Below are 26644 nucleotides of genomic sequence, written 5' to 3'. Positions count from 1 at the left end.
GGGGGGAGAAGGGAGAGAAAAGAAGGGGACACAAAGAAATGCAACGACGAGACCCATAAGCATTGCTACAAAAGCGTAGCCGTTGAGCGCACAACCCTTCGTATGCCTTCATCGTTTCATTGCGGCACTCTCCGACAGTTAACTTCACTAAGACGGATCGTAAATTACACCAATATTTCCGCGAAATCCTAACAAGATTATAAACCAGATTGTAGCGGTCTATGCGGCGGCTGCGGCCGTACCGTGTTCCCTCTTTTCCTCCCGGGACCTTTCTTAATCTTCGAGCCTCTCGACCAGAGAGAGCCGGAGTGAGAACTCGAGTGATGCGGAGAAAAAAAGAAGGGAGAGAGAGAGGGGGGGGGGTAAACAGGGAGGAGATCTATTTATAATGCGTTTGCGTCTTTGCAGGGGCCCAGCCGGTGAAGGCAGTAAATGTCACGTGTATTTCATATGAAACTCCACCCCCTCCCAGCTATTCCTCGCAATGCCAATCTCTTTTGCCGGTCTGATAATGCCAAGCGCTAACAAAGTTAACCCGCGCGAGACTCTCTCATCTCTATAAGAAATCGTCTCTGTCTTCCTCACTTCTTCCCTCTGATCTTCCTCTTCCCGTGTCGGGTTCTGTGTTTCGTTTTTCGAACTTTACGTCGTAAAGGATTTTTAGTCTTTTCGGAAACGAGATGCGAATGCGTGTAAGTAGTAGTTTCTATAAAAGATATCTCGCTGTGGATCACACTATGATGGATTATACACTTGATCATCAAGTAGACAGGAAGACGACGTATAACAGCGTGAACCGCAAAGCCGCAAATCAGCTTGCAAAACACCCGATGAAAAGTACAGCATTCACTTTCAAAAGATTCGAAAAGCTTGTTCAGATTTTAAGAGAGAGAAATACAAAGAAAAAGTCGCATTGATCCCTCGATTTTGATACCTTCAATCAAAGGAAGATGTTTTAGGGAATGCGCTTAGGGAAGAAAACGTCGTAGGGTCTGGAATTTAAGATTAGCCCTTACCTCGGCGCGGCGGGAGCAGCCGAATGACTGGCAAAAACGCCGCGCGATTTTGCAGGGGTATATTCCACCGACGCGGACGACTTATATTCGATAGATTCCGGGGCCGTCACGCGAGATTCTGAGAAAAGCCGTTTCGCGCGTTTGAAACCCCCTTTGAGCACGGGGAGACCGGCCCGGCACATCGGCAGGCACGAGGGGTGTATGCGTGTGTTAATAAAGGCCTCTAACGTAACCGATCGTTATTAGATCGGACACTCCCTCGATCCCACCGCATCTATTCGCTCCCTCGCAATAACCCATAAAATGTTACATTTTGTTTCGTATGTCAATTATCCCCACTACACCTTTCGCGAGGATATACTCGATAAATATGGTACCAAGACGCCGCATTCACTCGTGCATTTTTTCAATTCGATCGTTCTCTTTTCTTCTAAGAGAAACATTGTATCAAAATCGAACGATGGCGCCTGAACTTCCTAAGAAAGTTGTCTTACAATTAGTTAAGTTTTACAGCTCGTAATTTCACCGCTTTGTCATTTGAAACACTAAAACAAGCCGTTTGGTCCTGAACAACGTTTGTTCAATGCTTTTTTGCGCTTTTATCGTGATATCGCGGAAAATACGACGGGGGATCTTGTCGCTATCGCTGCGGGAAACCAGGGCTAATCGGACGGTACGCGCCGCGCGTGATTTTTATCGTAAAATCTCTCTCGCATATATGCTTTTTTTTCCGCGAGAAACGCGCGGCGATACCGCGTAACGCTTGTACGCGAAGCGAATGGCTACTTTGGGTCGTTGAAAGCAACATGCGATGGCCACTGTTGCTCGTCGCGGTGCTACTTCGCCACCACTACTTGGACGAGTCCGCGGTATGGCGCGGCACGGCGCGACGGCGGCCGTTATAAAAATAACTGCTGATTGGACGCCCTACCAAGAAAAGTCGTAATCGCATCCTGAAACGTTCCCTTCCTCCTCTCTGTCTCTCTCTTCCTCTCCTCTCTCTCTCTTTCTTTCTCGTCCGTCGCTCTTTCTTTCTCTTATTCCCCTTTTACTCTTTCTCTCCCTATCCTCTCCTTTCTCTCACTATTTTATCTTCCTGAGCATTCACTCCCGCTGTTTTGTATCGTCTCTCGCTTTCTCGTCAATCTCGTGTCGAGGAATATTACATCGCGTAAGAAGGATGAACGTAAGTCTGCAAATCCTCTTCTGTCTCTTTACGATTTTATAAAAATTCGAATAAGTTAAAAATTTATATATAGTAAAGCAACCTGTGATTTTTACACATTACTTTTTTTTACTTTTACTCTTTTACTCCAATTGTCCATGAAGAACTATATATGTTTGGTCTTAAATATTATGGTTTATCTCGAGAAAGCTATACTGGTTAGAATACTGGTATTGCGAGAAATTTCACGGAGCACTCCAACTTAAACTTGCATAGACAGCGAGAGGAAGATCCATTGGTGTTGGACGCATCGCTGCATCGCCGCCATCGATTGCATTTTCACCGAGGAGTTTCGCGCGATCCCGAGGAACGAGAGGGAACAACTATCGGTCGCCATGTTGTGCAGCTTTTATCGCCGCGCCCTACATAGGAACATTAAGCGCGGGTTGCCGGGTTGCGCGTATATCAACAATAATTGCAGGGCCAATAATAAACCCGAAGGGAGCACGCTCGATAGCCCGAAATTGCTGGTTCCCCTACCCCGAGCAGCGCGGTTTTATTGCCTCCTCTCGTCGGTCAGAAATGGCGGCAGCCCCCTTCATCGTCCTCGATGGCGGATAAACGATCCTGCGATACGGCGCCGCGCCGCGCCGCTCCGCGAACGCGCGCTTCTCCTTCTCATTGTCCGTATCTGCGCCTGTGTGTTGTCTGCGTGTTTCGTATAACGTGTTCCCGCGTACCGAGGCATCTCGTACAGAATCGTTCGCGAGCTCGTAAAGAGCCGCAAAAGCGGGCTCCGCACGCGCGATAGTCGCGAGTATTGCCCTTGTTAACGCCCCGTTAACTCGAACCTTTGGACAAACTCGTAAAATTCGCCGACTCCGTGGAAAGCAGCGACCACCACGCGGCGAAGGAGTCATCGGGGAATTTCGAGCCTCGGAGTCGCATACGATGAGATATAAAAATTAAAAAAAAAAAACGAGACTGAATTGCCGACGCGCTTGATAACAACACAAGATGTGATCTAAATATAATTGAAAAATTGGAACGTATATGTATTTATAATTTCTCTTTGTGTCCTGACGACTTGCGCTTTTAGGATTCGGGGCGTTGCTCTGATTTTGCTTCGCGAAAGATTTTTCAATCGTTCACTCATTTCAGACACGTCGCTCGGTTGCATTTATGCACGACTCTAAACCTCAGATTACGCCAACTCGAAAGCTCGTAAAGGTGCGTTTACGTTTACGTAGTTTAAGCGCACGATAGTCGCCGGGGCACTGCTGCTCTTGTTAACACTCCGTTAACTCGTGGCTCGGGCAACCTCGTAAAATTCGATGGCCTGGCTACTACAGTAGGCGGCGGTAATACGGGTATACGAATTAACTGAAGAATTTCTTGGTATCTGTCTGAATGTCGCTTGACGAGGAATATTTCTCACAATATATTAAATGATATTGGCTTTCACATGTGACGCCGTGTAACTCTGAACGCATAACATCGCTACATTATATTCCATAAAACGCGCGTCTTTCTTTAAAACGACTCAATTAATTTTTAGCGCTGGATAAGGTTTATTTTATCGGACAAATATTATCAAAACCAGAACTTGTTGCCAATTGTTGTCAGAATTCGTGAATACGAATGTAATTTGTATCATCGTTTTATCGTGCAAGAACTCATAAAAGAGTTGCCCGCGAGCACTAATCGATAACTTAATGCACACACACAATCGCTTCGATACCTCATCGGATATTCCACTCCGCGCATTCGTTTTCTACTCTTTTAATCCGTTTTGTGCTTACTCTTTCTCTCTCTCTCTCTCTCTCTCTCCTTTTTTATTTCTTATATCTGGCGCGATACACCCTAAGGAAGATCGTAAAAGACTGCGCCACTCGCGTGATTGTTGCGAATTCGTTACTGCTCTTGTTAACGCCCCACGCTAGATATCTCTGGACAAACCTCGTAAAATCCAACGGTTTTACGCTAGTCGTACTTTAAGACGATCGCAAAATCTACCTCGGTTGATCACGCAATGGATAAAGGACGGTTTGCGTCACCTACCGTTTGACTATGTTAGTCGTTCATTGATTTTGCGAAATCTCGAGGTGATCTTAGGAAATCCTTTAAAATCTCCTGTGAAATCTCTATATCTCTGAATATTCGTTTCTCAGGCACGTTTTACGTAAGAATCGTAATTTATGGATGAATATATTATAATGCTAATATAATTTTATTTATTATTTATTGTGAGGATCATAAAAAAAATAAAATTTTTTTTTTTTTTTTTTTTCCAAAATGAATAATAACGTTATTTTTATATTAAACGTGTACATGTAAAATGCATGAAAAATCATCTTTATTTTACAGGGACACCTATCAGCCGATTGCCCATCATGGCAAAATCCGTATTGGATCTCTACGAGCTTTACAAATTAGTGGTACAGCGAGGTGGATTGGTCGAAGTAATCAATAAGAAGCTGTGGCAGGAAATTATCAAGGGTCTCCGGCTACCAGCGAGCATCACTTCCGCCGCGTTTACTTTGCGAACTCAGTAAGTAGATCGTGAAGTTTCTCATCCGGGACCCCGGTCTTGCCTATAGGTACCGACATAATGTCCAGGCCCGCCGTAATTCGCATACAATAAGTCCCAGCCGACGAAGAGTCATCCGAGCGTGAAATCTGCGGCAATGACTAAGAGCGTGTCGTGACTTTTACGCGCGTCGTCTCGTCAAGATCATCGTGTTCGATAAAGCCATCCGCGCGCCGTACAAGATCCGCCCGTTGATAGCGGATCATATACTTCATTCGCGCGTATTCGGATCGTTCAGTCATTGTATCGTTAGCAGCATACGTTTCTCCGTCTTTCGCTTGAGAAAAATCTCCGTAATTAACCCGCGAATCGAAGCTGCATGCGTTAAAGTTTAATTAAAAACGATTTACCCTTTAGTCATAATATATATTAGCCAACGTGAAATCCGACGAATTTGGTGATCGAGAAAGTCAGAGATGTCGCACGGGCCTGCGAGCGTGTTATTACGCGCTCACTGTCGACGAGAAGATAAAACAACGGGTAGGTGACGAGTTAGAGGCGTGACATACAGGTGCATCGTCTTAGCCGACGTGTCGTCTACGTCTCGGATCCCCCGCGCGATCCTTCACGAGCGGGACACCTCGCGGGGCGGGTTGTGACAACCTGGAACCGTTGGCACGATATATATTCGTTTATATAATACCGAGCATATCCAGCGCGGCGACGAAGATTTATCTGCCGTTCGCGATGTCTCGTCTCCCCGCCGAGGGACGGGAGAGAGGACGAGAGAGGTCTCTAAATAGAGATTCGTCGGCGCGATTCGTCGGAGAAGACGACGGCGCGAGGCATCCCGCTCATCCCGCGGTCGAACTCCGCGCGACGTGCGACGGGAGGGGGGGAGGGAGGACGCAGCATCGCGGGAATGGAAAAGAGAAGGAGGCGAAAATGCGCGCGGCGGATCCGCGGCCAGGGAGAAGAGGGATGGAGAACGCCGACACATTATAAGTGCGGGCTAATATGAATTACACGGGCGCGATGCCTAGGGGTGTGCTCGTGAAAATAACTCCGCGCAACGCGCTTTGTGCACGACGGAACGTCGGCGTCGTGTCGCGTCGCGTCGCGTCGCGTCGCCTCGCCTCGCCTCGCCTCACCTCGCCTCGCCGCGGTGGCACATCCATCATTCCGGCAACCGGCTATCTTTCCTCAGCGATATGTACGCGGGATAGAAGAGAAAATACGAAAATACGGTCGGCCTGAACAAAATCGCGACAGCATTCATCTGGCAAGAATCAGCGTCGATTAACTTGAACCGTGACGTCCAACTATCTCCCCGTCTCTTTCTAAGAAAACACAAACTAATTATATCCATTCATCGTTTAGTATTTTTTTGGAAAAAAAAATATGAATGAAATTTATCTTAATAGGATGTGATCTGGAACTAATTCCTTTACGTCATATAAAAATTATAGAGAAGATTCCGTTTAAAACAAAAAATCGAGAGAATACATTTTTTTTATTTATGAAAAACATATTTAAATTCTCATTACGATGTTTGCGAATATTTCACATTACAGTTCGCAAATTTCATTGTCCTGTCAAACGATATACATTTAATATGAATAATTCGCCGATAGGTACATGAAATATCTGTATCCATATGAGAAAGAGAAGGAAGGCCTGTCTACCCAGGAACAGCTTCAGACGGCTATCGAGACAAATCGTCGCGAGAGCCGTAGGAACAATTACGCTTACTCTGACAATCAAGTACCTCGCAACCAGCACAACACGCTGCCGCCGAATTCGATTATGCCGCTCTCCATCGCTCAAATGGCGGTAGCCGCGAACGAATCGCAGCATCACGTCGTGAACGGACATCCGCACGCTTCGCAACACCATCCGCAACATCTTGCACCAAATATAGGACCTAATCAGCGTAAGTGACTTTTTGTCTTTTTTGGAAGAGGGAACTTGTTCGCACGTGTGCGAATTTTGCTGGATTAAAAATTCTATATTTCTTATCCGCACACTTTTTGGTGTATATATTTGCTACCGCTATATTATAAAGTTAATAAACTCCGATTGTCTACGGTGTTTTTACAAGTGAAAATAATTCGTAACACGTCGTATCAGAAATAGAAATAGAAAAAAAAAGAGAGTATGGGAAAGAGCGAAAATGAGAAACTTCCCGACGGTGGGGAACATATCCGGGGGGGGGGCGAGATAGAAAAAACGGTGGAAGGAAACGAGAGGAGGTAGAGAGCACACGGGTTTATTTTAAATCGGTAGGTAGTGCTCCGGGCCTCCCCGGAGATGATGATGCGAGAGCGAAGGAGGCATAATTGATTGTACGATCCTCCGGAAGACAGGCGTTAACGGATGGCTCTCGCTAACGAGCATTCCTATTTCCCTACCCTTTCCTTCCCTCTTTCCATCTCGTCGCTGCGCCCGACAGCGATCTGGGTAACGTCGCGCTTCGATCGCACTCGTGGCTCTCCTTCGATCGTTTCCTTGTGCGACGACCGGATATTCAGTAGAATATCCTCCAGCAATATTGCTGCTTGCTACGGTATGAATAATCGTGATATCAACGAATATCTAAAGGTCAAAATATATCGTGATATGTTTAGACATTCGATATAACATCTATCACATTGCATTTTAATATATCGTAATTTGTGTACATAAGCTCGAAAATTCATTGACATGATTTTAACCAACATGCGTGTATCGCCATGATCATTTGTTCTATCGAATCTCTTGAGCTTTGTACGAAACACCGACTTAAACAAACAAGTTTTCGATCATTTTATAGCTCATACAGATGTTCGGTGGAACAGTGCCAATAAGCGAAGCTTCGCTGCTTTAATTTAGCAGGCGCTGTTGAGCTGTCAGTTAAAGAAAAATTTGCCTGTAAAATTTAATCTTTCAATCAATTTTATAATGTGTATACGTTTCAGAATAATACCGAAATTTCAATGTCTATCTTTCTTAATTCATTATTTATCGTATTTTTTTTTTTAATATCGAGCATGTACAGTTTCAGACTATATGCTGAAGCTATTGAGAGATAGAAACGTAATGTCGAATCCGATGATCCAAGGCACGTCGACACCGCCGCCAGCGGACGGATTTAAATCTGGATTTCATTTATGGAATACGATGTACAATCAGGGTAATAGTAATATTTATCCAGGGATGCCACAGCCAGCCTTTTCTCCAACCTCGTCCCACTCGCCATTAGCACCGACAAGCAGCCCTGAACCTCAGAGAGAAGCTTTGGATCTCGCAAATTCTGGACACAGGTAAATAACAGCTTTCGTATTTAACGGAGGTGGGAGAAAAAAGTTTAACTTAATGGCAAAAAATGTTTTCATTAGAACGGATCCAGTATCTTCTCCAACCCCTAGTAGGTCCATAAGTTCGCCACCGTCGGGTGGGGATTCGAAGAGGAATCAAGAGGCTGCTGATCTCTCATCCCCCACATCTGCAAAAAAAATGTGTTTATCTGATGACGAAACACATAATATTGTCCATTCGCTGCGAATCAAACAAATGGCTAGTTCCCGAGGTGAGTCTAGTGGTTTACTCTCAATTTTTTTACACAATTTAAGAAGGTATTATATAAGATAAAATTTCTTTCGTCAATTATATGTCGTTTAGGGATTAAATTTATTCGTAAGAATAAATTTATTCGCAAAGAACTTCATTCGTAAAGCAAAAATTTATTAAAATAATTTCTCTTTTTCTGTTTTAGAAAATAAACGAAGAGAACTAGAAATTAGTATAGATATCGATGGTATTTTGTACGAGGGTATTCTGGCAGTTAAACATACCAAGCAGGAGACTAGTAGCAACGGCAGTACCTCATCGAGTCCTGATAATAATGGGAAACGAACACAAAATAACGAATCATGAACATTTTAAAGACACATGATTTCATACGAAACGAACTAGCCTCGGTGAGTCTAATTAATAATTCCGCTTTTCAAACATGTACATAATACGAGACGCGTTCAGGCAGACATAATAGACATTTAATACGAAATGAAACAAGAAAATGAAGGAAAATTCTACTACATTTACATTCTTAACATTTACACATTAAAATTTTTAATGGTATTTTTTAATGACATTTCAAAACACGGATAATCCGCAAATTCGCGTAGCTCTTTTCTGAAGAAATCATCCGTAGAAGCCTCCAAAAGAATTATAGTATTTTTAATATATTTTTTTCAAAGTTTCTATGTGGAAGAAATTGTTAGAGGAATTAAGCTTTCTTAAATATTATAATATATATAATATATATAATTGTATAATATATATAAATTTAAATATAATTTAAATATAATTTAGAAATGCAGCCGCGTTGGAGTGACGTGTTGTTTCGTGTGAGAATGATCGATTAGTTAACCCTTTGAGGACCTGAGCTTGCTAAAGGAGTCAGTTGTGGAAAATTTAATATTGTCGCTGAATTCGAATCTGATCTCAGAATTACATAATTAAAAAACAAAATAAAAATGGCAGATCCAGTGTGGATGAAATGGAAGAGGCAGAGTATACTACAAAGTATACTGATAGTGATCCATCGTCATATTGGATCTACCATTTTGACTTTCACATTCTTGATCTCAGATTAAACGACATGTACCACTATAATCATCCTAATTCAAGTTTTCTGAAAATCGAATAATTTTTTAATTTTTTATTTTATCTTCGCGATTTTAAGTCCGCCATTTTCAATTTGCTGACCTCAAAATCAGAAAGAATACCGTCAAAAACCCTTACGTTGTAAATTCAATGAAAATTGAGTAATATATAATATTTGCATTTTTCATCCATTTTGACGTCGATCATATGTCCGTCATTTGGAATTTCAAGTTTTTGACTTCTCAGAATCGAAAAGAACATAATCAAAAACTTCCATATATCACGTTTCGTGAAAATCGAACTGGTAATTTCTGAAGTAAACAAGAGACCAACTTATAGTTGCTCCTGGGCCTCAAGGGGTTAAATGATCCATTGAGTTCGAATCCGACCGTCATCTCAAATATGCCTCGATGTACTGAAATTTGCACAGAGGACACGGCAAGTGTTGTAGAATATTAGAAATTAGGAAAATTAGATGATTAGAAATTAAATGCTGTGAGTAAAAAGGTAATAGAGGAGGTAATATAAAATGATAACTCATTTGCGGAAATCCAATATTTAAGAACGCAGCCGCGTTTGAATTGGAATTGACTTTCCAAGTTTGCTAGCGTAATGCAAACTTTCCTACCATTTCGAGTATTACTTGAATATCTATGCTGTCTGCCTGAATATCTTTTGAAATATGAAAAGCAGAATTATTGCACTCGGAAATTAATAGTTCCGAATAGTTCCATATATAAATATATATAATAACTTCGCTAACCAACTTTTTTATATAGGAACTTACAAAAAAAACATAAATGAAGGAATACACACTGTATAATTAGATGTATATAATTAACCAACAAAAAATTGACCTTGAATTGCATATACTCCAATTTTTATTATAGATAAAAATTTATAAATCATTTGTAGGGAATTTAGATATTTTTATTGGTATCGAGATATCAGTGATCTTTTTTACCAAAGTGAGATTTGTTTATAAACCGACTTACTAAGGTCTAATGTGATATTAGATATTGAATATTAAATATAACAATTATAATGAATATATGTTTGTAATTACTTAGAGATTTTGTGACTAACACGTACAGAATGCACTAATAGTGTTTTATGCGTTCACATTCGGCAGCCAAATTTCGCTGTAATATTTAAGTAATATATCTTTAAGCTCATATAATTTGTTGTTCAATTATGAGCACCAAACACGATTGCTATTACTACTGGTTTACTACTACCGAATGATTCAACTACTTTGTACATGCAAAGACACGAAAGATTGGCGCCTTACATGTTGTAAAGTATCTTTCTAAATGTAAATGCATTGGACACTATTAATGTATTCATTGGTACTCTCTTTCCGACATATTTTGACTATATAATAGATTTCCATTATCGGAGTATGTGCAATCGGAGTAAAAATACATATCATCATATCGTATGTTTATTTTATGTGTAAAAAACTGTACAAAAATTATTGATGCAAATTTTCAATATAACTTTATGAAAGTTTGTCAAATTTAGTAACAACTGTAATAATTGTTCATATTAAGTTAGATCATGTCATCTTAAGATAAACAGTACGTAGATACGAAATGTTGTAAATATCAAATATTTTTCTGCTTTTCTGCAGATTTTCTCAGAGATGAAAATCTACACATTTTTCTATTACTTACATTTGTTACATTTGTTTTAAACTTACTAGTATTTGTATAAATTTTCTTATGAACTTATTCAAATTTAAATGATTTTGAATGCAGGGAATATATTTTCTTGCTCATTTTATGATAAATTTCGCGTTTGTAAATTTACGTGAGAATTAAAAATCTTTTCTGCCATTTGTTGTATTCTCTTCATTAGAGAAATACGAGGATTCATGAAATTATTGATTCATGAAACATTACATACATGTAACCTTTTATATTAATCTAGATTATTTTAAGCTTATTTTTAGATTATCAGTATAAATCAAACTTTTTTAAACAATTATTCTTTTCTTTAAGTAAATGTATTTCATAAGTTTTTTTTCTTTGTTAGACGACTGGGCTTTTTTGATATAGAAAATACTGTGTGTACAATAATAGATGTATTATTTCTTTTTTCATATTTGTTTGCCCTACCTATATGATATTTTAAAATTGATACTATCACGCAAAATGTGAATTTCTTAAGCAATATTTTCTTTAAATTTTTCACATTTATGTGACAAAATTTAAGTATTCTAAAGTACTTTAAAGAGTATCGTAATGGAAGAATTAAAGCATACGTGTCATATTGCAAATGAACTTCGAGGACATGACGATTATAAATGTCGAGATTGATTCCACAGTCTTGTCAAATGAACGAATGTAAATTACCTTTGGTCAATTGACATAATTCCTTTTATTATTTAGATATCAAAGGATATTCGTTTCATTTTTGACGTGTAAAAAATTTCAAAATTAGGATATGTTGAAATAATTCTTGATTATCTGATAAAAGTAAAGTAATAAATTATACATATTATCCATATTTCGTAATATTTTAAATGTATTCTACGTATTGTAAAAATCAATGTATCAAACATTCGTTTATACTCTAATAGTTATTTTTACTTCTCGTGAATCTCTCTCTCTCTCTCTCTCTCTCTCTCTCTCTCTCTTTCTCTCTCTTTCTCTCTGAATGTAAATAAACATTATGCATTTTTAGAATTATTAAGTTAGAATTATTAGTTTATATTATTTTGTTAAGAGTAGTTATGAATGATCATCTAATTCCTCATAAAAATAGAACATCGAGAAAATAGAATTCAATAGAAATATGTGACAAAATATCCTATTTCGCATACATATTTCGCATTGTTTAATGCGTAAAGTTTGATGTACATTTCGCATTATTTAATGCATATGTTTGATGTGCTAGAGCGTATCTTACGAAAAATAATCCACCTAAGATTTATATATTACATGTTAAATACAAATAAAACATTCTTAGTCGTGGTAATTGAATTATGTATTTAGCAAACATAGGATGAAGAATAATAGGCATAATAGGAATGGTAGAACAATAACGAGAATATATCGCAAGGCTGTTTATGGATACGCGATGCGAAACTAGATATCATTTCAAGTCGTACAATTTTTCAGAGTATAAATTCTGAGAAATTCCTAGATTCTATTGTATATTAATGTTTTACCAAAAAAGACTGTCTAGTTGTAAAATTATACTTTAGAATTTTAAGTCGTGAAATTATAAATATAATGTTTTAGTATTTTTTAAGTTACGATTATTATTAAGTTTATTACTTTAAGTCTCCTATTATAGATAGGATTTTTCTATAACATTCGAATTATAGGAAGCAGTTTGCCTAGCATCTTTCAAATATATCTAGAAGATATAAAAAATTGAAGATTATTCGTAATATGCTGCGCACAAACCCGTACGAAAATTGGAGATCCAACTCATCCAATATCATCCTACGCAACATTTTTATAACTTCTTTTTTTTTTTTTACTTTCGTACGTTTTTGTAGCCTTAACAAAACTCCACTTTAACAAAGTGTTATAGCTTCGATTTTGATAATTATAGACATAGTTGGACGTTCTATAATTAAAATATTAAAATGATTATGTTTTATCAAAACGATCGATTTAATGTGTCGATCGTTTGATAAAACGATCTTCATTTTACCTTTGACTGCTAAATGTTGGAGGACACACTACGAAGGATTTAGCCGTTAAATTGTGTATATGATTGGGCGTTTCATACGTTTATATTTATCAAAATAAAGCTATTCCAAACACAGATTTCTACTTGAAATATGCTAAGTGCTTACTGCTACAATGGCGAGAAAAAAAGCATAACGCAAAAATGCTAGAATAGTTCTTAAAAAATATTAATGTGTATTACTAGTAATAATCGTTATATACATTATAGATACTATCATACATTATCACACTGTTTTCATGTGAATAATAATAAGGAATAATTAAAATGATATTTCGTCACATTTTTTTATTTTCCATTTTGCATGTTGAGAACTAACATATTATATATAAATAATTTCAAAAGTTAGAAGATTGACTATTGGAGATATTATTGAAATATCACTGCGATTGTCTGATAGAGCGCATCTGATAAGTGCGCTTAAGAGAAACAGGAATTTTTACTTTCAAAATATACTTCCAGTCTTTTATCGAAATATGTTATCTGAGTAATTAAAATGATTTTTTTCCCGAAATTTGGAAAGCCGCAAAATCAACTCTCGTTTCATGTCGGAATATTTTCTTCTCTAAACGATCCGTAATCAAATTCGCGCTATTATTGAACCTAATTGTTGATTCGCATTGGTTAATCTAATATCACGAAAAATGTTTCATTTGCTTAATAATTATTATTATATTTGTTACAATTATGCTAGTTTAAACAGTTCGTGCATATGCAGTAACATATTTCGTGTACTAAAGAATGAGACTATACGATAACAAATTGCGACCATTCATATTGTTTCTTTCGCGATAGCGAAATACATCATAGATTAATTTGTTAAATAAATTAACTTAAAAATAAATGTGGCGAATTTTTCTTGCGTGTTTTACCTCGGTATGTAGATGTTCGATTTCCTCTTCCTTTCTTGAACCTAATGACAATATTCCAGCTATTCTTTTGTCGTCAGATTAATCATTAAATCTGCGTAACACGTTCAAAAAAGTTGTCATAAAAGAAAGAGGACGAGTATCTCGCTTTTGTAATCGGTAAAAAAAAGATTTCGTTTCCATTCAAATTATGCAATAATTTTCTATCGTTTACCGTCGAACGTCGTCGAAACTTGTATTAAAAGGTAAAAGAACACATATTATAAAGCACCGAACATTATTGTTAAAGAGATAACGCGTTTCACTTTTTATGTCGGTATTAAAAGATTTTTCTTGATAATTTAAATTGCATAACAATACTCCGGCATTGTACATGCACCGTCAAATGCGTAAGTATATACAATATATATAATTCTTTAGTTTAACACAAATACACGCAGTGGCAACGCAACATTAAATAATATTTATCCGTTTATTTTATAAAGCAAAAAAATGTATATCTTTTTATTACGGGGTTTTTATTAATCTATTTTACAAGTAGATTCACTTTATACGCGGATAACCGCCGCTTTCTCCGAGCTGACTCTTAGCGCCAAGATAAAGATAAAGAGAGAGAGAGGTACCTAGGCAAAAACACAGACGCTTTTTAGACGTTTAAGATTTAATTAATAAAGTCACGATTAAACACGAAGAAGACACATAAATCGTTAATCGGCTTTTTGTGCGCTTAATTACATTATGGACGTTCGGAAACAGAGATAATGCACCGCGTGTCGGCACCGTCCGTATAATCCCGATTCGAAATATAATACAATCTGTCCCTCTCGTTCTGTTAATCGATCTATTTTGTAACAATATAAAATAATTATTTACATCGATGTCTAGGAGGAGATTCGAGAACGATGAAAATGTCCAGGAAACTTAGATGCTATAGATGGAAATATTCTTTCGATAGATGCGTGTAATATGTGAATGATCGTGTTCGCCTCTATTTATTTATTTTTTTCAATTCCGAGCTTCTCTCTTTTCCTTTACGAAATATATCGTTGCTGAACAGAAAATCGTATATGATTTGAATAACGCGAAGCGAATCGAGACGAGATCTTTACGCTTGAAAATTGAATATACAGGATGATTCTAACTGGGTAAACTGGATTGGATTATAACTTTCTTTTAGAATAAAAAAAAAGTAGAGAAAAATTAATTATGATTTATCGTTTTGAGATTATGAAATTTATGCCAACAATTTTAAGTTACTAGAATCATTCTATATATATATATATATATAATATTTCACAAACGAAATGAATTTCCATGAATATTACGTACTCGATTACGCAACTATAATAGACGTATTTAAAATCGCGTTACTTCAGATAATTATGCTTTTTAAATGCAGACTGATTTTTCGTAATGCGTTGTTAAAATCGCGTGCGAGTTGATCGTGTCGTTCCGGTCGTGGGTGTGACGATCTCGATGAAGGTTGTACACAATTTGCAAAACATCCACCGCGATTGACTAACCGTTAATTAGCTAGGTAGGACGAATATCAGTCTGACGAAAAGGCTCGTTACTATATAAAACGCTCAGGCACCGATCTTTCTTAGAAAATCGCAGATGCTCTTATATTCTTTCCCCGCCGCGGCTTCGTTCATAAAATTTATCCGCTATATTTAGAGATACGCGTACGGCACAGGAAATTAGAAATTAACGAGAAAAGTTGAATGAGAATGAACATTTGGAGCAATGTTTTTAATCGCTGTACAATCTCTTTGATACCTATGGGAGTGATGATACCTTTGTCTGTACGATATGTAACGAATCATATATACAAAGCGAACAAACATTTTTCAAAGGACAATTTACCGGCGCGCGAGTCGATCGTACAAATATCATGCGAGGTGCAAACGATTGCGAGATGCACATATGATAAGTATACACATAGCCGACACGAGCGAGCCACGCGCGTGGCAAATAACGTGACGGATTTGGCTTGGTATTTAGTGTGTGTCGAAAGAGAGCTCTTTTCTTTTTTATTTAAAAAAATCGATGTCTGAGAAATGGTGTTCACAATAATGTAGTACAACAACGTAACGGTATTACATATAGATAATATATATATAATATATATTTATATATATAATATTATTTATAATAATAGGTAATTTTCTTTTTTTTTACCACAGTATAACATGGCTATATACAAATATTACAAATTTTCTTTCATTAAGCCTTCACGGATCGATGCGATCGATCGATCTAGCGCGAGACTAGGCAGCGACGCTTTTCCATTCGCTGCTTTACTTTATTTTCTTTAATTGCACGTTACAACAGGCTTGCGATCTTATTAATCTTAAGCCAGTCTCTCCTCTCCTCGATGCGATAAAACATAGGGAGAGAGAGAGATAGGGAGAGAGAGCGTGAGAGAGAGAGAGAGAGAGAGAAAGAGAGAGAAAGATAGAATGTGTGAATGTTAAGGGTGCGTGTGATAAGAGGAAAAAGAAACAGGAAAAACGTTTTCTGTTAGAAATTAAGATAGCTAAGTATGGAATTTAGAAACATAAAGGAGACAGAAAGAAACAGAGTACGTTAGAATTCGTTTCGATAGAGGCTTTAACGTGGTTTCGTATAGCAACAAGAGAACACGTACGAATTTATACGTTTCAAGTTGTAAAATCTTCCTGAGGATACTTTGGTCGTGCTATGTTTGGATCATCGTTTCGTAATCTTTTTCGAAATTGGAAGTTTCAGTAGAAATCTCATTTCACTTCATACTCTTAAAAACGAAATTTGCCTTTAGAAATTTGACTCGTAATACATAATCCGAATTGTGTGTAATGCTGAACAAAATATAAAGTCCATTGCGGTGTTATACATTTACATTCTGTCTTCGAATTTCATCGCGAATTTATACAAATCAATGAAAGGAATGCGATCTGTATTACGGAGCTGCTAAAATTTTGTAAAATGACTTCTGTGAAAAACTAAATCTTTTTTCACATGTAACGTGTCTCCAGGCATCGCACATCTCTCAGTCACGGTCGTTGAATGTCAAATTAAAAAGAATATCATTCGTTTTAGTATCGAGGCATCGTTCACTATTGCATTACAATTTAAAATAAATAAATTCGTCGCGAATTAAATATTATTTCAAAACGAGATTGAGATGCACCAAATATCTCTGCCGAGGAAAAGGTAAAATTTGTTAGAGGTTTTATAAGCAAGAGAAAATACACGAGAATAATCTCTGAGAACAGTGCTTGTGCAATAATAAGAGAGATCTTAGCATGAAAACATGTATGTACAGTTTTCGATAGGATCTTTGAGGCCGATAACTCGATACTATTACAATTATACTCTCGTTCGTTAAGATTAATATGAGCTGAAATTAGCGCTGTCATATTATATCATCTATCTATTTAACAATCATTTTATAATCGTTTTATTCCGATAAAAATAATATTAATTTAAGATTGATTAAACTCGCTTAATTAATAGCACAACAATTAACACAATAACGTGATTTTCTTTTTATGATTTTTGCCATATATATTGCACATATTACCCGTAATCTTTTGCATTTTGAATATACGCGCTTTGAATAGTCGAAAGACAGTAATGTACATACGTTCCGCAACATGTCAGATAACAGGAATAAATCTCTGTCTTTCTTTTCCAAAGATCCTAGTTAAAACTCTGTGCTGTTTGTATTCCTCTTTGTAAGCCTTCCATATTTACGGTTAAAATGACAATGACAAATTGACGTTACGATCTTGGTTAACATTTAACTTGGTTTAAACCTTATGTTAAACGACCGACGATCATATACATACGTTTATATTGCACGATTATGAGTCGATAGAGCACGATCTTACAATCTATGACGAATATCTACGCGCTTTTGGCACCTCTTGCATTTGCATATACGCGGACGAGACTTTGCAAGTAAAAGAGAGAGAGAGAGAGAGCAAACGGGAAGAGAATTTCATCTACTACGATAAATTTTTGGATATATCAATGATTCAACTCTTGGTCACACATTAATCACATTTGTAATATGTAAAGATTATTGTTAAATTTCTTCCGTCAAGATGCACTCTCTGCGGGTATTTCTCATCGTGCGAAAGGAAGCTCCTGTAATTACAGAAGTGTGCGCCAATCGATAGCGTTGTAACAGCGATAATGTGAAACGAGACGTTCTCTCCGTTACATTCCATATTCCGTACGTACAAGAGCTTCCTCAGCATCATTCCGTATATATTTATTTATCCTTGCAGACAGAGGATGATCTATATTTATAAGATATGAACGTGATATTAGCGATAGCGATTTTTCATTGCGATTTACTGTCTGTTTAAAATTTCAATCTATTTATAATATAATGTGAAAGGTGTATGTGTGCTGAAGTATGCACCGTTGGACTCAGACTACGCTGTACCACAGGTTCTATCCGCGTTCTTCGGTATGTCGTAGCCTGATTCCGTAACACTAACTCGCCTACATTATGTCTTTAACTAGAACGAAGAATTTGAATGTTATCGAGAAAGATATGGTACGCTACTTTATAATTGTGTCTAGATATAAGGGTCATCTTCTTGATTTCACAGTTATTAACAATTATCTTAATTTCACATTCGATTGACTATCGAATGCATATAAAGTATAATGTATTACTTTCAAAAAACAATTGACAACCGCCGAGGGTACACGCATATGACATTTTCTTCCTGCTCGTTATTATCACTGCGTTTGTTCAGCGACGAGGAAAGCAATTGATAATTAACGGAGATTGAAAATGGTGTAATTAACCATTCTTTAAATAAAATGATAAATCTAGAAATGGTTATCAGTAGCAGGATTGTATGTTTGAAACGTATAAAAGCCCGTTTCTGAAAAAATTCTTATGCAGTCTCTTTGGTGAGATTGCTTTTGAATTTCTTAGATATTTAATCGTTCAGTATCACAGATCCGATCGTAATTTTCGATGAATGTCGAGCCTAAATTTGTTCAATAATACAATCCTGTATTGCCTAAACTAATTCATAGTATAACGCGAACGCGATATTAAGAGTGAGAGGAAAAAAATAACGAATGTTACTTGCATAGACTAAGTACTACTAACATAAATGATCGTTTATGATCGTAAGTTGCTCGCAAGGATGTAATGAGGAAAAGGAAACATAAGAATCTAGATCGCTGTTGGCGTGTACCGCCGATAGGCATCTCCCTCCTCTCTCACTTCTATATCTTTATGCGTTTTTAATTAAACTCCTCGTTGAGGAGCATAATCGATCGTCTTTTCTAACTTTAAATTGGCCTAAACGGTAGATTACTTCACTATAATTGCATTATGATAAAAGCATGTATAAATCAGTAAACCTTTCCTTTTGTGCTTCTTAGAGATCATACATGATACAATGTACAAAGTAGTGTAAAATAAAAAAAGGGTTAATAAAGATTTATATATATATATATGTATATATATATTACTTAATCGTCAAGTAGCGGTTTATCACGAACGGGAAACAACTTTCATTGACCACTGACCTGTTTCCAGAAAATATTTCGAAAGGTATTTCAAGACGCAAATACACTATCCATAAAAACAATACAGATCTGACATCATGTATGGGTTATATGAGATTAAAAAAATGCACAGCATTTTAACGAGATAAAAATATTCACGTATAAGTCTACTTAAATTATATACGCTGTAAATAAAATTTACAAACATTTATACATATTAACGCGCAAATTTCCCTGCAAATCTGCCAGTGCCCAAGAAGTGGTACCCCAATATGTCAAAGTGTCTTAAGAATTAATCACGACACCAGGACAGAATTTATTTTATCCTACGCAATAGTCGACACGAGTGTTGGTAAATGAGTAAAATTTCTTCCCTTAAAGTCGATCTAATCTAAAGTGGGCTTCGGCGCTGGAATCCGATATAACCATCGTAGGGTCATCGAGCATTTGTAGACCATCCACATCGATCGGAACAAGGCCCTGTCTGAGGGCATCGTCCGATGGGAACATTTCCGGGTCAAAATCACCCATCATTGCCGTTCCGAGGTCTTTCACAAATTCCGGATCATCCGCACCAGAAAAATCTGCAATACAATATTTTTCGTCAAGATTTCTCCATTGTTTTATAAACACTCGGAGTATTTTCTTTAATTTTTTATAACTTGAAAAATTAAAATTTAAACGATCTATATTTTGTTTTTGTTTAGAATTTCTTCCTTGTACAAAATTAGGTAATTTTTTGGAGAATTGAATGATTATTTCATGGATAACAATTTTTCTCATAAAATATAAATAAAAATGAAATAACTTATTCGAAAATGGATAAAACTAACGATTTTTCCTATTATGAATTTTTTTTCAATTAAAAAACACCACCTCGAAACACATTCATGGTGGATAATACCTGTGAGAATGATCGTAGGTGTGTTTGGAGTTTGCGGTGTTAACTGCTGAGTAGCAGTGGTCGTCGTCGCAGGTTGATACGCCATTTGTGGACTCGTGCCGAAGTATCCCGTGTCTCCACTGCCTAATTCGCCGCCGACATTAATCACGTCGTTCTGAGGCACATACAATAGGTAAAGAATTAAACAAAAATAATAAAAGCTACACAATACAAATCTAACGTAAAGAAAAAGCATATTTGGAATTTTTTTACGAAAACATTTTTACAAGATATTAAAAATTTACAAGGTATTGAACCTCTCACCTGCGTGTAATTCGTAGTATGATTTGGTGACCCGATAAACGTCCCAATTGTGTTCGTCTGTACTGGCGTGTCCATCTGAAGTAGAGAAAAAAAGAAAGAAAATCATAGAGATGAGGCATGGCATCGATGAAAAGCCTCGGAAGGATTACCGCGGTTGCGATCTAATCCGATTCATCTTTAAGTAAATGCAACGTTGATTCGTCTCGCGTGTAACGCACATCTCCAGCCCCAAATGCTTTTTATAGAATGATCCGCGAGGGACATCGTACGCGGGAGGGAAAACAGCGGAAGAGGAGTATAAAGGGAGAAATAAATATGATCGAACCGTAAGCGCTCGTAAGCTCGTGCCGCTCGCCCGAAGATCGCCCGTTCCTCGACTTCGGAATCTATCGCGACATTGGTTACTGTTCGATTTCCGGATATTCCGTTTCGCTTAATAGCTATTGTTAAATGAAATCCGTTTTTCGCTTAGTCGGCATCCACAAGAAACTTATTGCTTCGTCCTACACGTCTATTATTTCCCGTATAAGTTTCCAGCGCCGCGTGCTATTCGTGCTTATTTGACTTGTCCCAAAATTCATGACTCTTTGAAAAAAAAAAATTGGATGTTTATCATTAGATCGCTTTTTAGATTTTCAAATGCCGCGATATCAAAGAGCGATGTCGAACGGTAATCCGCGCGAATGAAGCTGTTTGGTTTGAACAATGATTTTTATCTCATAAAACATGGTTTTCTCTATTCCATCACTTAAATCGATGACTCGGCGCGTAACGGTCCATGCAATATCAAATGCCATGGTAATGGCTACTTGTGCGTGTAATGACGAGGGAATAAAAAAGAGGGTATCGTTGAGGCCCTCCGCGATAAAATTATATAGTCCTGCAGCGCAGCATGCACGACGGCAACTTTGGCAAGTGTATATGTAACAATGCGTTTCCAGGTTTTGCGGGATATCAATTGAGAGTACGTTACGAATCGCGCGGTTATTATTAGCCTCCTGTACTCCTACGGCATAAAAGCCGTTATTACATACTCCTGCCCGCTTACGGTTTTTAACGGGGCAGTTAAAATTTCTCTTCGATCGGGATAATGTTTTAAACATCAGCGTACAGTGGCATGATATTTCACCGCGAGTAATATTTTACCTTAATCTACAAATATTTCACCCCCCTAGGATCTGATATTTTTCCTTCGCTGCAAGCGTGTTCCACGCACGGGAATACATTTGGCACGTTTATATATGCAAACCTCCGCTGTTTGTGAAAGTACCGTGAAAGATACGGCACTCGTATAAATTCATTACAGTTCTTTTTTAACATATACTATAACTAAGCAGCTTGTAAGATACCGTATTAATCATCCGTCGTATTATATCTCTAAATCCTATTGCGAGAGAAACGACGTTTTTACGTTCGATCTTTAACAGCCACAATACAACACATATGATAATTAGACGTACAATTAATTTTTTTTTGAAAAAATACTTTTTGCAAGCCTTGTAAAAAGCTTATTACGACACAACGCTGGACATACTCTCAATACTGAATTTGCAAATAAAAATGTTTCAACTAATGGCGATATTTCACCTCTATCTGCGTGGTCCAGGTACAACCGAGTTCCATCAGCTGCTGCGCGAATTTGGGCCACTCCTGACGAATGCAGGCAACAGATAAACAACAAGACTTAAGACTATAAGTCTAGAGGCAATATATAATCAAATATAATTATACAGTCGTCTTTTACCGACTATAATTATAAGGCTAATTTTCATAAAAATCTAATTTCTTAATTCAATACCCTATCGCGATCGTAAGCTAATTACGATTATAATTTCATATTAGATGCATTCTATTAAATAAAAAAAATTAGGAATCATAATTTGAAGCCTTTGAAGAAAGGAACGTTTGACGATGTAACACAGTAGAATATCAAGTGACTTCGACAGAATAATTTATACGAATCATTCGCTTGGAATAATTCATCGCGTAGCATTAATTATAGCTTTGAAGGTCAAATCGCCTGAAGAGTAATGCATATTATATCTATTGAAATTCGCAAAACCAATCAGCTTGCATGGTGAAAAATGAGTATTTGTATATGCGCGGAAACTGTTACACATCAATAATTAAAATATCTAAATGAAAAATTCTAAGTCCAAACTTAAAATTGTAAAGCTAATTAAGTTAAAATACATTTGTTTTGTAGTTCTACTTGCGTCTTTCATCAAAATTTCGATTAACCTCATTATATTATAATCGTTAACCTCATTATATTTGTCTTTATTTTTATTTTTTACCCTTACTATTCATTAGATGCGAGCAGTTCAGCGGCAAATACTTACCAGTCCCTTCGACATGCATAAAAAAAGATTGAGCGCCAATTAGGATCGGGTATCCCTTAATTAATTATAATTGATGCATTGATCGTAGTTACATAATCACGATTGTTAGATGATCGAATTCAGATCGGAATCGGAGAACTATAATTTTAGCGCCGTATCATTACGCGAGCAAATGCAACGCGAGAAAAAAAATTAATTACAACGATCTCTCATTTGAAAATATCAATTGCCTTTATCGAGAATAACGAAATAAAATGTGCGAGTTCTGACGTTACGGTCATGCGCGTGTATACCTATCACAAGTAAGTCATAGCATGCGGAACACACACACACACACACACACACACACACACACACACACACTTTCTCTCTCTGTCTCTCTCTTTCTCTCTGCGAAAATCCGAATGCAATTATATGTTGAAATACCGCGTAAAACGTGTAGCACGTGCGTATTATGTTCCGGAAAGGCGGATTAACAATGTCTAACGACAGTGTGAATTCGCGAAACTTTGCGCGTCGACAATTTCGGGTTTGTCGAAATTTATGGAGACAGACTGCCTGAGATAGAAATTATATATCGAATTTCCCTTTGTCTAAGATACAGCTTCCATCATGAGGAAGATAAGGATGCCGAACGTACGACTGGACCACTGCCAACGTGTCGATCGAATAATAATATTTTCGATAGCCTGGAAAATTTTTACTTTCTCTCACCTGTTCAACGGACCGTCGAACGGGAGAGCCGATATTTTAATTTTACGAAACTTCAGAACTTCGAGTCAATCGGATTTAACGTTAAAATTTAAGAGCCCCTTTTCGGAGATGTCCGCCCGTGACACTTCGCGAACTCAAACGCAATAAGTCAATCCCATTTCCAGCCATGCTTAAAAAACGAATGACTCACGTACCATTGTGAACTGTTCGAAATCCTGCTGGAGGGCCGCCGCTTGCGCCTGATTGATGAAATAAGTATTCTGATCGATAGCATCGGACGTCAAGCTGGGTGGACCCGGATGTCCTGTAGGACTAGGCGGCGCCGATGGATTATTGCTATAACTTAAGGGACTCCCCTGAAAAAGGAATGCGTACTACTTTCAGACTCGTTAGTCGCATGAAGCTACTATTACGGACACGAGAATAGAACTTTTCTTACGTTGGATGAAATTATGTAGTAGTCTTTTGCACTTATTGTCAATAAATTATTACAAACGGTGACTCTACATAATGATTATCGTACGAATTATTTTGAAAGTTGATACTGTATCTCTAAGATAAAGGACTCTATATAGAGGATTATTGAACCCTCGTTATCTATCGATATTTTATGATAAGAGATGATCTCACTTGAACGGTTAGACTAGGTGACGACTGCGGCGACGGCCTGTTCACCGACTGCGTGGATCTATACGATCCCAACGAATTGAGCTGCGATTGCTGATTGAGTTGCTGTTGCTGGTGCTGTGACGTTTTCTGAATGTCAAGTATCAATAAGATATAGTAAATTATTAGCTAGTAATTATATATTAACAACAATTCACTCGTGAAACTTATATAATAATATTAGAGTTAGACGAATTAATATTTTTCATTTCTTAGATCGATAACTTTTTCGAAAAAAATGTTGTTTACTCATTGTCAGTACAGTTAATTAAATCAATTAAATCTCAAGTATTTATACGAAAATAAATCAAGACTATTTAAATGCGAATTGTAGATATATGCATCTAATTGTAAGTATTTATAGTAATAGCGAATACTACTCATGCATTACGATAAGAATTTTTGAAACGCCCAACTTGGTCGATCGGCATACTAACTGGACTTTGCGGCACAGGACTGTGCGATTGTTGATAAATGTAATGGCCAGCAGTCGGGCTGTGAGACGTTGCCGTCGGCGCCGGTTGCTGCGGATAGCTCTGAAGATCCTGTTGCGAAGTACTTGTGCTGTTTTCCAGTGCCACACCCTGCTTCATACCCATCGCTATTAACGATCGATCGTCGTTCTGTCGCCTCTTTCGTTTTGCTCTCTCTCTCTCTCTCTCTCTCTCTCTCTCTCTCTCTCCACACGCATACACACACATACACACACTCTCTCTCTCTCCTCTCTTTCTCTCTCTTTCTCTCTATCTCTCTTCTTTTCGCGCTTTCGTGTAACTAAACTCAACTGAATAGACGCTACATAGTCGCAGCAGGCTCGCGTAATCGATCTCTACATCATTGATTACAGCATCGGACTTGCGGAAGCGGTTCGCCGCAACAACCGAGTTGCTCTACCGAATTTGTAGCAAACGTTTCAGCACGACTTCGAAGGCGTGCCATGCGCTAGATATTTACGAATTACGCTTTTGGCAGTCGAAGAGTAATATCTTGGCACGTATAGGCTGTTTTCATACAACATTCAGAGACTTCGTCCGCGAAAGAGATAAAATTCCGAAAGAAATATTCGGCGATAAAAGAAGTTGACCTCAAATCGGCCTCGAAGAGTCTCTTCAGAATCCTTCTTTTTGAAATTTTTAGATTCTCAATCGCGCTGAATATTCGCACAAGATGTTGATTATACGTTACAATGCAGAAACAAATGATTCGCACACGCTGAAATTACCTTAGAATGATTATTGCGTAACTCTTACTCTCCCGTTCCCTCTGCCAAACGCAATTATCGCGGCGTTACTTTTCGTTTTCAAGCCCGATGCATGTTGCGACGAGCCGATACGCGTACACACTACGCGTTAGCATACACACGTTTCGTTATTGATTGTATTTCGAGTCTGTCTGCAAGCTCGGTGCTATATAACAAGCAAAACAATAAAAATGCCACGGTGTTAATGGCCATCGCGCGACTAAGAGGCAGCAACATAAGCGTATAGGTATATACCGTATTATTAAAATACGTCGTGAGAGCGAGAAACTGGTGTGTCTACTAACCTTACACGTGTGAAGAAACCTAGAGTTAACAGGCACTGATAAATGGGTCTGCAAAATAACAAACACAAACAACCACTACAACAAAGGCAAAATAAAAAATAAATAGAAAATTAAGAGAGACAGACGCCGCCGGTATATAAAACGCGCGGTACTATCGTCCGAATTTTTCTGGCTGTCACTAAAACGTAATACGTCCTGATATTAACAAATGGAAAACGGAAATAAACGTGTTAAAAAGCCCGGGTTTTTCTTTTTCATTAAAAATATGTCGCGCCAGCGCGACGCGCTGGTGCAGCAGTTTCCTCGAGTAATTCATTTCGCGTTTGCAGTACGGTTTAACGATCAGAATTATCGAGCGGGCTCGATAAATGTTATTAAATTCTATATTAATAATGTCAGGACGCATTTAGGTCACAAGTGCTTTCCATAGCGTGCTGCAAAAGTTTCATTTCGAACTTAACGCTGCATAATTGCGCACAACATTATATCCTTGTTACGTTAACCATAGAATATTACGCTAAGGAAAAAAGAAAAGTTGATATTCAGCTACGATGGAATTTGTATACTCGAACATCGAGAGGGCATGCCGAGGAAAATTGCCTTTTAGTGAAAGATATTTAAAATAAAAAAATCCTCTTCTGATTAAAGCGCGATGGCGTTTTCAAACATTACTGAATTAAGCGTGAAAGCAATTCAATTACATGCGAAAATT

At 37.5% G+C, this 26644-nt stretch overlaps 2 protein-coding genes across 3 annotated transcripts in view; one reads left to right on the top strand and one right to left on the bottom strand.

Annotated features, from left to right (window-relative positions):
• Positions 1 to 10881, top strand: part of LOC105455143 (protein dead ringer) — a 94829-nt gene extending 83948 nt beyond the window's left edge. Inside the window, exons 5-9 of the mRNA XM_011698227.1 lie at positions 4549 to 4732; positions 6346 to 6644; positions 7749 to 8013; positions 8089 to 8279; positions 8466 to 10881. Coding sequence (XP_011696529.1) covers positions 4549 to 4732; positions 6346 to 6644; positions 7749 to 8013; positions 8089 to 8279; positions 8466 to 8626 — 1100 coding nt within the window. The 3' untranslated portion in view covers positions 8627 to 10881. The remainder of the gene's footprint in view (positions 1 to 4548; positions 4733 to 6345; positions 6645 to 7748; positions 8014 to 8088; positions 8280 to 8465) is intronic.
• A 6579-nt stretch (positions 10882 to 17460) lies between these two features.
• Positions 17461 to 26644, bottom strand: part of LOC105455141 (CREB-regulated transcription coactivator 1) — a 29456-nt gene continuing 20272 nt past the window's right edge. Inside the window, exons 6-14 of one of the 2 annotated variants that reach the window (XM_011698225.1) lie at positions 25933 to 25980; positions 24825 to 24971; positions 24352 to 24477; positions 23916 to 24077; positions 23008 to 23013; positions 22253 to 22315; positions 20666 to 20740; positions 20363 to 20516; positions 17461 to 20042 (exon numbers count right to left, since the gene is read on the bottom strand). In XM_011698225.1, the coding sequence (XP_011696527.1) occupies positions 19834 to 20042; positions 20363 to 20516; positions 20666 to 20740; positions 22253 to 22315; positions 23008 to 23013; positions 23916 to 24077; positions 24352 to 24477; positions 24825 to 24971; positions 25933 to 25980 (990 nt within the window). In that variant the 3' untranslated portion in view covers positions 17461 to 19833. Of the gene's footprint in view, positions 20043 to 20362; positions 20517 to 20665; positions 20741 to 22252; positions 22316 to 23007; positions 23014 to 23915; positions 24078 to 24351; positions 24478 to 24824; positions 24975 to 25932; positions 25981 to 26644 lie in introns of both variants that reach the window. The other variant, XM_011698226.1, reaches the window with a different exon arrangement.

This window comes from Wasmannia auropunctata, unplaced genomic scaffold (assembly GCF_000956235.1).
Source record: "Wasmannia auropunctata unplaced genomic scaffold, wasmannia.A_1.0 LD335921.1, whole genome shotgun sequence".
NCBI lineage: Eukaryota > Metazoa > Arthropoda > Insecta > Hymenoptera > Formicidae > Wasmannia > Wasmannia auropunctata.
Note: the sequence above shows the minus strand (reverse complement) of the source record. Positions and strands in the feature narration are given on the sequence as shown.